General features: G+C 38.4%; 1 protein-coding gene across 2 annotated transcripts in view; it reads right to left on the bottom strand.

The window, feature by feature from the left end:
- The window catches only part of SLC2A13 (solute carrier family 2 member 13), a 161,974-nt gene that overhangs the window by 26,172 nt on the left and 121,580 nt on the right, over positions 1 to 14,222 (bottom strand). For both annotated transcript variants that reach the window (XM_069801861.1, XM_069801860.1), the window contains exon 7: positions 5,425 to 5,550. In XM_069801861.1, the coding sequence (XP_069657962.1) occupies positions 5,425 to 5,550 (126 nt within the window). The remainder of the gene's footprint in view (positions 1 to 5,424; positions 5,551 to 14,222) is intronic.

The following is a 14,222-nucleotide window of genomic DNA, read 5'->3' as shown; positions in this document are numbered from 1 at the left end:
TAAATGTGTGAATACGCACATACATTTCTTTTGGCATTAGTAAAGCAGTCACAGCAACTTTTACAAATGTACTTATAAAGATGCTTTCGCAATGTGACAAGACAGTGACTAGCAAAACAAGCATAATGAACTTATTTATGTCTGTCTGTACTTAAAAGCAGCAAAAGGAACTTGACATTTCTAGAAAAATCTAATGTTGCTACAAAGAAAAAGTATTCTAATCATTTTAACAGTCTCATCTGCTATGCATTAGACAACAGGCAGCTCTGTATGAATGTAAAGCTCCCCAGAATACTCCTGAGGCTGTGACAGACACTGGCATGTCCCCCATTGGATGTAAACCAGGCTGTTGCCTGAGAATCCAGCTAATGAACTCCCCCCCCCTTTTTTTTTTTAACCACTGGAATCTAATTAGCATCCACACTTGAATGCCAAGGTCGTTAGGCTCATTCCTGTGGTGGAAACTCTCCTGAAGCTGGGAACCAGGGTTTGTCTGCCTGCCTGACCTGCTTTCTCACATTGCCCAGGTAATTTAAACCCACTTTACCCCAGAACAAATTTCCAAGATACAGTTAAAACTCCTCAGTAAACTGACAGATAGGAGCAACAGGCACAGAGCGACACAGAGCAGCATTACCGAGCATCTGTAAACATGCCATTAATTTTACACAGAACGAAGGAGCTCAGGAGAGCACTGGCCAGAGGAAAATGAAGAGCTTCCCAAACGCAGAGCTCTTCTTGCACTCGCCTTTGCACTGAATGTTTATATTGACGAAAGCTGGATTCTCCATGAAGCATTAAACTCCCATAGCAGGGTGATGTTCCTCTAATGAAGTTAATAAAAATGGCTGAAGAAAGCAAATCACTCAGCTCCTCTCCCTTTATAGATTTCTGTTCCCAGTCACCCTCCTTCAGGGACTGTGGAGTCCTGCCAGCTAGTTTTGTGGACAGGATGGCTTCTAGGCTTTTCTCTGATCTGCAGATGATGTTGTTATTTCTTCATATTTTGTTTACTGTATAAAGTCAACATCTTTCTCTCCAGAGGGAGAGTGCTCAGAGTCACTCATGAGAGCCTTTTAGCTCACAGTTGTGGGCCTGCTGTGGTCTTGACAACATACTCATGTCAAGGTTAATGTCATGTCAAGGCACTATTAGTAGGTCCTTTCCTTGCACGGTTATTCTTTCAACTGCAGTAAGAATATTAATGCAATTTAAAGTTACTTCTAAAGCATTGTTGGCTGGCCTTTAGGGTTATTGCAATTACATGGACAGAAGTTTCAAGGTTTCCAACAGTACTCTGGGAGTAATTGTAATTGTGGGGAAAAACTAGATTTCAGTTTGTGCTCTGAAAGCACAGAACTGAAAGCAATCACCTCCACATTCAGTCCTGGCTGAGACTGACTCTGCTCATGACCTCTGTCATGCCACCCGAGCTTCATATTGGAATTTTCCCATTGCATCCCCATCTGTAAAAGTGAGATAATGCTTTTTATCGACATTGTGGGGATTTTATAATTCGATGTTCATGAAGAGAACAGAACTGCAAGCCCTTCTGTGCTACTGCTAAATGCAAAACTTCCCTAAATCTTGGAGAACAGAGTCCCAACACAGAACCCTCAGACCACACAGAGAGAGAAGACACAGCTCTTCTTCTTTTATTACAAAGTGAATAATTTAAGAATATTCTTGCTCACTGTTTTGAAACCATCCTTTATATGTCCCTGGGCAGAGCTGGAGGCAGCAACGTTTGCATGTCAACAGTTGTTTTGTTAACAGGTTCAGTAATACCAAGGGCAGCACAGCACGTGACTGCACTAGTGCCCTGGGCAAGACGCTCCTCTCTGTGTTATTCCAATACCAGTCAGGCTTATGTAACTGATTAAATAATAAAAAATAAATCTTTATTCTTTGTCTTCTATGTATGATCTTACAAGTGCACCTGTTGCACATTACCCATACTGCTTCAAGACCTGATTTGGACTTGGTCAGATTTATTCTTATGCGGTCTCCCTCCCCCAGGTCCACTGCTGGCCACTGAGTTCCCTTATATTCAAAAGGACCAAAATGCTATATTCTTCTTGAAAAACATTTGGATACTCTAATTGTCTCCCTATGTTTCTATGACAACCACAGCAACATAAACAGCCTTGCTGGCAGCCACAGGAGACTGAAATCTCTGCTCTCTTCCCTCCCCTCCCCAGAACTTCTCAATGTAGAACACACCGTAACCGAATAAATACGATTAACAATAAACATAGAGGTGATGTCTAGTACACCAGGCTGGCACTGGGGAAACTTCCTGCAAATAAAAATACCTTACAGTATTTTATGATAACAGTCAAAACATTGCCTGTTATGTCAGTGTTATCGAAGTACCTTGGGACCAACTGTGAAGAACAGTGGAAAGCTATAAATACATAAACAGGAGGGTTTTCTATGTCAGCTTGTGCAGCTGCAGAGAGCTTTAAAAAAAATATGACACGGCCTTCTCTGTTGGTGCCTCTAAGCACCTCTCACCTTGCTGGTATGTTACACATCAGGAATAGATAAGCCCCTGAGTGAGTGTCAGGACAGTTGGGGTTAAGACAGCTGCAGAGCTATGTGGCTCTACACACATCATATGATGTGACCACAGGCACCTCTCCATGGCTGCAGCTCCCGGCGTTCCAGCAGGAAAATCATAAACAAAATGTGAGTGCAGCAGCAGTGAAATGCTCTACACAGCACTGTCAATCCAAGTCCAGCAGAAGCCATTTCTCTGAACCTCCTACATCAGGCAGGATAGTCAGAGCTGCTGCTTTTGCTAATGCTCAGACAAACTGAGGTCCAACAAATCCCAAACAAATAGGTCAGGTCTTCCTTCTCTCCTGAGCAAAATTAATGGCAAAATAAATTGGCCATATGAGGCCAGTGTAACTCTGGATGTTTTAAGCCATTTAAACTCATTCAGCCAATACTAGATGGCATGAAGCCATCAGAATACACAGGAGTTACAAAGAGGCTGCATGTGATAATTATGGTTATCAGCTGTCCATAGATCACAAAATCATCTTTCAAATTATTAAACCAGTTTCTGGTCATAAAAATGTCATGTATTTTTAAAATAACTGCCACTGTATGTCTAGCTTGTGACAAAGTAACTTTGTGAAACGGAGGGCTGCAATTTCAAGCGTCAGCACAGACGTAATTTCTTCACCAGTGCTGTTAGTTTGTCTTAGGTACTTGTTCTCCCCATGCTGCCAGAAAGATAAAGATGACTCCTGCTGCTCTGAGACACAACTGGGGATGTAACCACACCATTTTCACTGCAGCAATCTTCTCGCTTGGCAGAGAAATCATATGGCTTTGTGGGACTGATTTTGCTGTAAAGCAGCCTGAGGATTTGAGGAAGCGGAGTTGGGGAGGTTACGTGAACGTGAACCCTTGGAAGCCAAAATCTATGGGGATTCCCTCTGGACCACTAAGCAGAAATAGATGTATCTGTGAGGAGGTGAAATGCCTGCCTGTTCCACAGAGCTTGGAATGCACAGAGGGTGCCACCTGACATTTCACAGCTTGAGGGAATGGCTTTTAGAAAACTGCCTGATTACACAGACCAGGTGGAGACAAGATTAGAAATTAATGAAAGAAACACTAGAAATAGGGATGAACATACAATCTTTGGTAAAAGAAATTTGGATATTTTATTAGTTTTCCATCTTAAGGCAGGACTTCCACTCTAGTGACTACCAATATAACAAATTTTAAATGGTTTAATTTTCTCTTGAAAGATTTTGAACAGAGTCCTTATGCTACGGAATTATTGTACAATATGGGAATACTGTATTTTGCAATATGGAAAGGAAGCATTTCTTCTTTCCTATCTAATTTGCTCCAATACGCTGTACAGCAAGGAGTGTTAGTGAGAGTGAAACATGAATATAAAAGGATTACCAATGCCCACATTTACTACGTTATACAATAACACTGCTTAATAAAGAAAGTTTGATTTTATCTATCAACTATGCATAACAAGTTTATGTTCCCATTTAGTCTTCCTGCATGCTAGTACCATTTTGCTAACTACAGACATGCTACTTAAAACAACAGCCTATATGAAATGAACGTTGACTTGCAATACAGAGATCTGTTACCTTACACATATGAGAGTCCAAATACTGCAGAGCACATCAGGATATTAAGTAATATGCAAGGTATGTTGTATAACGTGCCATTGAAGACAGCCACAGAACAAGCAAGACAGATGAGATTTTTTCGTTTTCACACTTATTAATAATAGTAATAGCCCCAAAATGATCACAGTCCTTTTAAATTATGATTACAAAGAATATAAACTACCCTCTTCTGCATCTGGAATGAACTACTAGGCATAACATTCTAATAGTACTGAAATCAAAAGGAAGGCAATTTTAGAATAATTTTAAATTAATGATTCTACAATTGGTAGATGTTTTCATACCTTCCAACCTCTGCCCAATAAGATTTACTGCCACTAAGGCACTTGGTTTTAACTTCTGAGAAGTACACGTGAAAGTTAAAAAAATAAATAAAGAAGAAAGCCCAAACCACCACACGAACCTTTGCCTATTTCCCAAGTATGTTTATGGCATGTGGGTGGCATAGATGAATTATGGCATGAAGGTTTTATCAGGAGTAATTATGTAATTCCCTTGTGGCACTGAACCATTCTAAACTCTAATCCAAGCCCTAATCTTTATTAAAGTATTGATAAAGCCTTTACTTGATGTTGTTCCAACTCATAAAGCCATTCCTTAAGAACAGTCAATACTTCAGAAAACTTGAAGATTGCTGTGACTTCACAGGGAATCTTTGTGCTGCTTAAGAAAAAGAGGTGTGATGTATTTTGAAGTTGCATTGGGACTTATCTATGAATGCACACATTTTTACGCCCCAAGTGCAACATAGGGCATGACACTGTTTTTAAGCACAGGAACACAGAAATCTGTGCCCACAAACCATGCTTTTGACAATTTGAACTTTTCACATTTTTATCATTTTAGATTATTGAGCTGGGCAACTCAGTTTCTTCAGTAGGCCAATATTAAAAGTGTGGTTTAATTAAAGCATTTAAAAAGAAAATTAATTCAGAGGGCTTTAAGTGTATACCTAGGGAATGTGCCACCTCAAATGAATGAAGACATCAAGGAGAAGTAATTTTCCTAATTGCTAGTGCACTTCTGCCATACTTTTAACTGGCAGACTACACCAAACTGGCTGCACACATCAGGGTCAAAGCTTTTATTTATAACAGTTGTTACAATGTAATCACCCATTTTTGACAATGCCAAGTTATTTTTGTCTTTCAGAACATCCCAAGAGTAACATTTTAAGCAAAAGCATTCTCAATAGCATAAAATACACCATCAGTACAGCACAAGACCAGAAAATCTTGAAGTGACATACCTGCCCCAAGCTGCTTTCATTGTAGAATCTTTATCAACAGGAATGCATGAGGACTCAACAACACTTGATTTATTCAGTTTGTAGCAGAGACCACAGTCTGGATCTAACATACATCCATTACAATAACTGAAAGAGAAAGGAATAAATACTTAAGCAACACTTTATTCATTTGTACATGTCAAAACCAACAGCATCTCCTAATCAATCTTGGGATGCACATAGTCAAGTTGTCAGTGATGGAGACAAGATAATAGAAACTGCCCAAAAAATAATACAGATTGCTTTTGCCTTCTTCTGTACCACATTTTTGGTGGCCCAGTTGCAAATCTCCCAGTGACACCTGATCAGGCTGTAGGAAAATTCACTCATGGAATGAATTTTAATTTTAAAAATACAGGTTGGGGTTGAAGAGAAAGAATCATACATCATACCTAATAACCAAACTAGGATTTGGGCACATATAGATATGGGAGTCAGTATGACATCATGATACCATGTGTCTCCATGTGGGAACTCAGCACCTGAGTTCCATTTATATTCAATGGAAGGAGTCAATACGTCAGTGGAGCCAATTCACATACAGGCATCTAGTGCCCAAAAATATCCTGCCTGCCCTTCACCTGTCACTGCAGAGTGTGCAGTGCTCTTGCAGTTCATTCCCATGCATCACAGTTGTGAGCTCCGTACAGGTATCTCTGACTTTTTGCGGAGTCTCAAAGAGCAAGCGATGCTTACATTTAGGCAAAGTTTCCTCAATGCAATCTTGCAAGCTCTCCAAGTGACTAGACTGTAAAACTGTTCTCCAGACTCCACTGGTTGCACTGACCACATCCCCACTGACTACTGGGAAACTAGACACAAAGTGCCCTACAAATACTTCACTTAAGTGTCAGTCTAAAACCTGCCCCTGAGAACAAACTGAGTGGGATCTCGGGATGTGAGCTATGAAGGTATTCCAAACCCCTTCATGCAGTGCAAGTTATCTGAAAACTTCTGGCACAAGCCTCCCCAGATCTTGCAAATGCTCAAGACCATTGCTGCTGTGGTTAAATTACCCAGGTGTTTATCTTCCCCAGAAGCAATCTCAGATCCAGAGATACATCCTCATCAGTAAAGCCCCTAATATATTCTAAGGGATAACTTCAGGAGTTAAAAATAGGAGAATGGAAAACTAAACAACATGGAATAAGTCTGGAAATTTGAAATTAGAATTAAACTTTGAAATGTAACATCTGGAAATGTATAATTAAAATGACCAAAATAGCTTCAACATATACCCCTGTAACAACAAAACCAAGGAAATAATCTTTCTGAGTGTGTATCTTCATCATAACAATGACTTAGTGAATGAAGAAATAATCTGCTTAAACTACTACACCATGATGAGAAAAAAAGTAAAAGTAACTGTATAAAAAAGTCCCCAGATCAGTAAAGCAGATCATATGGATTTAAAAAGTCTGAAAGTACACATTTAAAATCTAGTCATTCAAACTTTTCTTACTATGATGTTTCTAAAAGAGTTATAAGGTTAACTAATATGGTAGTTGGCAAAAAAGAGGGCGGGGAAAGCGTTAAAAACAATTTCCTACTTCTCCTATGTTTCAGAAATTTGCTCTCTTTGGTATTGTGTGCTTTCTAAATTATCAAATTATTGCAGATTTTCCACGTTGTCTACTTTTTAGAAAATAAATCTATAAAGTAGACCATCCACTTGCTTAACTGATAGGTCAAATTCAGGTTTGAAGAGCCTTTTTTTTTTTTTTTTTTTAATTTTAGGAAAGCTGCGTTAAATCAGCTCTTAATACAGAGATAAACTGCAGAAAATATTTTCACAATGGAGATGAAACAAAACTTTCAGGTAGAAGTCAATCATGTAACTGTAGTAAACATTTATTCTCTTGCAAAGATAAATGAGAAAATCATAACTCTGCAATTATCAATTATGAAAGGAAAGGAAAATTCCAATATTACATTAGTGAGACTTAGCTACATTTTGTTAATCAATATTAGGACAGCAATGGCAGCAACCAAAACAGTTGACAAGAACAGAAGACTGCAGATGAATAAAAACATTTTTATAAATCACAAGTGTGTTTAAGTATGTAATAATAATATTAAAAATAACTAAAAAATTATAGCAACTCCTAGTGAAAAGAATCCTATGATATCAAACAGGATGCTGGCATATGATTTTCAAATTGTAGAACATCTTCCACTCAAATTACATTGTAGATCAAGGTACCATTTAACAACATGAATTTCAAGACCCAGGGTGCTAGCACACCCAGCATGGCATCCTGGCAGAGAAAGCAGCCATTTCCAAATACTACATGCTATCAAGTGCAGCAGTGGATTTTTAAGTCAACTATATGCAAATTATATCCAATGTGAACGCCATGTGCAAAATTTAACACATTAAAGTGGACTTTAGGCAACAATTCTCTTTGGAAAATTTCAGGATTCAAGGTTTCTCTAGATTTATTCCTTTTAGGTTTTACTTCAAGCAGAAATATAGTCAAATACCCAACACCAGCCAGAACATCAGCAAGACACAGGAATGCAGAGGAATAACAATTACACACAGCTATGAGTGTCATCGTTATAGTGTTGCCAGCAGAGGACAGGATGGGGATTGGATGCCTCGTCATTTCCCTCAATGTCCTCACAAATATTGATGCACGAGATGAATGACAGAACTGAACTGTGTATTGTCTGTTCTGTCCTACGGGGCTCGCTCTATGGATAACTCCACATAACCTCATATGGCATTGGGTATCAGTAACCAGTCAATTCGAAAGCAGAAAGTATCTTATTTATTCTTCCCTCCCCATCTAGCAGTCCAGAAAAAATACGAGAAATTTGATTACTGAGTCTAGTGTCTGCCTACATGGCTGTTAATTCAGCTCTTCCTCGGGCTTTATTGGCTATGCACAACTGTGTTTTCCAGCTGGCATTCAACATAATAAAGGCTTCTGGATTTCATGTCATGCCAAATGTCAGAGGTTATAGTTACTCATAACAGTTTAAATAATTTAAAATTATTATTTTCCACAGCTTGGTTATTTTCCACAGCTTTTCTGAAGCTTGTCTTTCAGGTTGAAAAGTTAAATAACAAATATTTTAAAACCCTTTACCTTTGGGTTAGGATTTTCTGCCATTAGTTATATAGTGAGTTCATACAATCAGGCTTTGACTTTAGGTTTTAGAGACAAGACCAATTTATGTCAGAGGAAACCCAGAAATTCAATATGTAAGACTTAAAGTCCTTTCATATCTAACTCCCAGCAGACTTAGGGTAGGCAGTTGCTATTCAGACCATCTAGCATTCTTCTGTGCCCTGTTTTATCACTGATATAAAATTTTTATGTTGACTTTGATGAGGTAGATGAAGATGGATGTTTTTTTCCTCCAAAATCCCAACATATACACATTACAACTGTTTCATAACGCATTAAAGAAATCTGTATCAGTTAATAAAGACTAATGATCACTGAAGATGCAGCATGAAATAAGCAAGGAAGATTTTTTTTAAAAAAGAAGCAATTTAAAAACAACTGAAAAAGATTATGCGCTGAGGCTGTTTACTTTACATTTCTCTCTCAAGAAAGGGAAATAAAATATACAGTAGTTTCAGGCTTATGCTCTTCTTCATTCTAGCCCCATTACTATTTTTTAAACAAAAATATTTGAACAATTTGAAATTGAGCACATATTATTACATACATGTTTGTAGTGAAGTAAATAAATTAGGACACACAATATACCAGGAAAATAAATACACAATACTTACTGACATGAAACTATCTACTACAGAGCTCCTTCCTGTCCTCAAATGTACCTTCTTATCAGCCCTACCCAGATGTACCCAAATGTATGTCAGAATATAAATCTATAAAAATACTGACACTTCTTCAAATCTATACCACAGATCAGTTATGGCCTTGAAAGCTCTATACCAAAACACTCCAGGATGTCTATGTAGGAAAGGAAATTTGCATCCAATTATAAATGGGAAATGTCTTTCCTGCACTTTATAATGAAATATTTATATCCGTGCTAAGGTCCTGAGCTAGTGTCTTGTAAAAAGGTTCCTCCATGAAAAGCCAGCTGAAAATTCCCAGGCAGGATGGTTCTCAATCAGACTGACATCAAGACTGAAATACCTGAGAGAGATGATTTGATTTTGATGAAACCAGGCAGCATTACAGCAGAAAGGTTTTGCAGCGTGCCTATTTCCCTCCCTGCTCACCAGCTGGGCTCCTAGGCAACCCAACAAGAAGGCAAGTGTCTAGACTTCAGATACTTCAGCTTATGCAGCAGAATAACAACAACCAGGATAAGGCTCCGGAATTCCAAAGATGCCCAGCTTCTTTGCAGCTCAGTGGCATGAAGTCTACAGAACAAAAGTCTCAGTAGCATGGCCCCTCAGTTTATTGGAACCTGCCATGGAATGGGATTTTGGGGTTCCTGCTTCACTGTCAGAGCACGTTTACTGACAAGCTGACAGACCATTAGGAGACTAGATATCCCCAAACCTGCAATTCCCCACTCCGATTCTGCCAACACAGTCAAGGCTTCCATGCTCTTAAGTCTTCTTCATCTGACCAAATGGGAATATCTGACATCTAGAAAGCATAACTTCAAGGCCCCTTGCTAGCAATTTCTTGCCAGTCTGAGCACCACCGGCTTTCAGGATGCTCTGCTCTGGAGCAGCCTGCCTGATGAACTGTTCCTGAGGTTACAAGTTGATTCCAAAGAGCACAATGCCTTCCCCTTTCACAGAGAACTTAAAGTACATAGATGAAGTATTAATTGGCTAGCTGTGTACATTTTTCTTGATACCAAAATTACTGTTTTCCTTCTTCCTGAGTAGTTTACTAGCCTCTAGTGCAGTCTCTAAAAAGATTGAATAAAATCTCTGACCTGCTAATTGACCCTCCAGATGCCAATGAAAGGTTCAGAATTGCTTCTTCCCCTGCTTTTGCTCCACTGCTTAGAATATTCCATACTTACATTTGGTTTGTGATTACATTTTGTGCTTTAAATTTGTAAAATGACCTTGTAAGTAATGACTTACCTACAATTCTCAGGAGTCTCTTAATTTGAGCTGCAAATTGTACCTTGCCACTTTTTGTTGAGTGATTTAACAGTAAAAGACCTTTGCCCAGTGCCCTTGCTCTGCAAGTGCCATTTCTCTTTTTGCCAGATTATTTTGTCTTTTTCAAGCTGAACCTCAATTTCTGAATTGTTAATTTCAAAACATTTAATCAGTTTTCACTTTTGCCACACTTTAAGGAAATTTCAACTCTGCCTTCCATATCCTGTTATCCAATTATAAAACCATATTCATATGTTCTTGTCATCCAGTTACAGAAATACAAACTGAGCTTGATAATATATTGTGGACTATGTTGTTCTTTTCCAGAATGTAACCCCTGATTTCATAATATTCTACTACATAGGTAGCATGAACAGCCTCCCAGAGTAACAAAATGTCCACAAATATGGACATTTCTGGGGGATGGACTTTTCCGACTTGTTTTAGATTCATCAGTCTCACTGAGCACATGCTGCACAATCAGCTCTTGCATGTGAGGTAGCAGCTATACGTGAAAATCTGATACACTTACAACATGCAAGACATTTTGCTCATGCCTGGTCTTCTCCACAGAATAAATTCCACCGTTGTAAGCTTGTTGACCCCACTGATCCTGCTCTGCATGATGAAAGTATTCATGTTGCTGAACAAGGTTTTGCTTATAGAACTGTAAGAACAATAAAAAACATCTCAGGCAGGAAAGGCTCAATGTAGGGACAGGAGGATCTTGCAATATCTACTGAGGATTAGCACATACCACCCAAAGAGAACATAAGCTGCAAATCACTGCAGGCTGGAAGGGAATGTCACTTTGATTGTGCTGCTTTCTACTCTTTCCAGCTTGCTGTTTGCCATAGTGAAGACATGATTCTAGGCTAGGTGGATCTTTCATCCTAGCTGGTGTGCCCTCAGGTTCGCTCTTTGCTCTCAAGATCAGTTATGCACACAATCCTCTACCTCTCTTAGAATGCTGTGTAGTTGCTTTCCAGCTCCTTATAACAAAACAACAGACTGGAATCAAGCTTTCCTTGCTTCTGTGCTTGTATGCTCCTATCTACAACCAGACAATATATCTTCCTCCAGCAGCTTCAACTGAAAGAAAACAGCCATGATAGCTGAGCTGAGTATCACTGTTCAGAGCATCCCTATCCAACTGGACTCAACAAGCGACACTGGCAAATGATGAATCCAAACAAGAAAAATAGCCAAGATATTCAACACAACAAAAATGTAAGGACTTTTGGACAAATATTGCAGTAGATTTATCAGCTCTGTTGACATGTGAGGACATTGGTGCAGTTAGTTTTCAGCCAGCTACACAATTAAAGAGCTTAGTCTTTTTCTTGTAAATGACTTACTTCATTTTTGCACACAAACTCATTTCAGTTAGGTACTAGGACCTTGTTTAAAACTGCCTGGTGCTTGTGGCTGAGGTCTTGTGCTGTTTGCACATGCTTCACTGCACTTCAGGCATGAAATAAAGCCCTTCCTTATATACTTCTGATGATTCCTGTGTTGCTTCCAAAAGCTAACCATTAAATTCTGATTAAATATCACCGGCCAAGAATATAAGAGATGATTTAAGTAGTTAAAATGCGTGGCAACTGCAAGATACCACTTCAACTTGTCGTATCTGTGACACAGTAAATACAATATTCAACAAAGAATGAGAAAAACTCACTTGGACTTCAAGAGCAATTTCCTGCGATAATAGGAGACCAAATGACAGAAGTTTATTTGCTGAGATCTACTGGCAATCCGTTAGGTAACACATGTATCCACTCAGTGATGTTCACAAGGAAAAGCTACCATTTATAATCACAGTACTCATATGCTACCTGCAGTTCTGTAATTTACCACACAGCTATTCCAACAGATCTAAATCACAGTTACATTCAAGTATGATCAACCCTCCCCCATCTTCAAATCAGGCTCCTGCTCCATCTAGTCCACTGAGACTGTTCTTCAGTGACTCCTTCCTAGGTAAGTTTCAGACCAGTACCGAATCCTTATCCTTCTTGACATGCCGGCCACATAAAAATGCATTAGCTCTCCTCAAACTTTCCTTAAACTCTCTTTTCCAAAGACTTACATGCCTCAACTAAGCAACACAATTTATATAAACTCAGAGAAACTGGTTCTGGCTTCTTGGTGTTTGCTACTTCTGCTTTAGAACTGAAGAGGACCCTGATGGCTCATCCATTTTTCCTACCCATCATAGTCCTATAAAGGAAACTACTCTCTACAAGTCTTGCTTTCCTCAAGTCCCTGCATCATCACGGCTACAACACTACTACTCTAAGCACCTTGACAGCAGACTGTGCTGGAATGCTGACACCACATGAAAAGGGTCCTGATGTAGTTGCACATCGGTATCAATAGTCTCTTGTCTTTGATGATCTTTTTTTCTGAATTTATATAGCCCCCAGCACAACTGCTTCCTGATTTACGCCTGGAACTGAGCAACAAAGACAATAAATAACAGAAACAACTGACTTGCATGTACCTTTATTTTGAGCATAATGGCAATCTCCATAGAATACTTTGCTTTCAAAACTACTCTTCCAAAGAGATCTTACACATAAATACTATGCTCCCCGCTTCTGGGTAGATCAGGTACAAGCCTTGTTCAAACTTGATTAAAATCATCCTTGTGTGAATAAAACCTGCAGACCATATAAAGTATAACACCATCACTTTGGAAGATTTTACAAAATAATTCCCCAAACATTGGTTCAGGTTTTTTTAAACAGCAAAGTCTTAGAAGTATTAGTGGGGAAGTGAAGCATTAATAGGTTACTATACAAATATCACCTTGCTCCCTCAGTAATGCAGAGTTTGAATCAAAGACAAAGAAGTGGAAGTGTTAACAATGGTTAGAGGGTCTGCATTACACTCACAGACATTATAGTTTAGGTAAGCAACTTTTCAGACCTTTGTGTTTGAACTGATGAGAGGACTTTTTCCTCATTCACATTAAAGATGTTACTACACAGAACTGACATATTCCTTCCTATCCCTTATGATTTTAAATTAAATTACAAGTTTTGACTGATAGGAGCAACATGCCAGCAAATGGAAAATTATTACCAAGTGATAAATCCTTGTATTATCTACTTCATCGATTTCAAGACTATGTTGAGGTCATTTTACAGTTCTACAGTGTAAACTGTCTATCAGAATTTTAACTACATTTCATAAGAGCTGGCAAAAGCATTCTCAAACATGTTTATCTCTTTGAATACTCATAATCTTCTGACCTTAATAGCAGAAAAACATTGCTATATTTATTATTGCAATTCTCATTTATCAGAATGACCAGTACCTCAGTCACTGACATTAGAAACATAAAATGAGAATCATATTTTAAAAAATGCTGGTTCTATGATACAGTGACAGTATGAAGAATACTGATGTCTAGCTTGCAGATAAATCAGATTGTCAATGAGTTAACTCAACAAAATAAAGTACAATAGCTAATATACTTACTATGTTTATCCTAAGGCTATTAAATACAATAAAACCAGCTTCAGTTACTAGGTTAGCTGCATTTTTCACGACTGATCACAATGATATACTTTTGCTAAATTCATAAAGAAAATATGTATTTCTGCCTATTAGCTATCTTGTAAAAATGCTGTGTAAGAGTACTAAATATTGGTGCCTTCATCTCAGTGGTGTGTATTTGTACAACGAGCTT

The sequence above is a fragment of the Haliaeetus albicilla genome, chromosome 14 (assembly GCF_947461875.1).
Source record: "Haliaeetus albicilla chromosome 14, bHalAlb1.1, whole genome shotgun sequence".
In the NCBI taxonomy this organism is placed as follows: Eukaryota; Metazoa; Chordata; class Aves; order Accipitriformes; family Accipitridae; genus Haliaeetus; species Haliaeetus albicilla.
The sequence above is the reverse complement of the archived record's forward strand: the minus strand, read 5'-3'. Positions and strand labels throughout refer to the sequence as shown.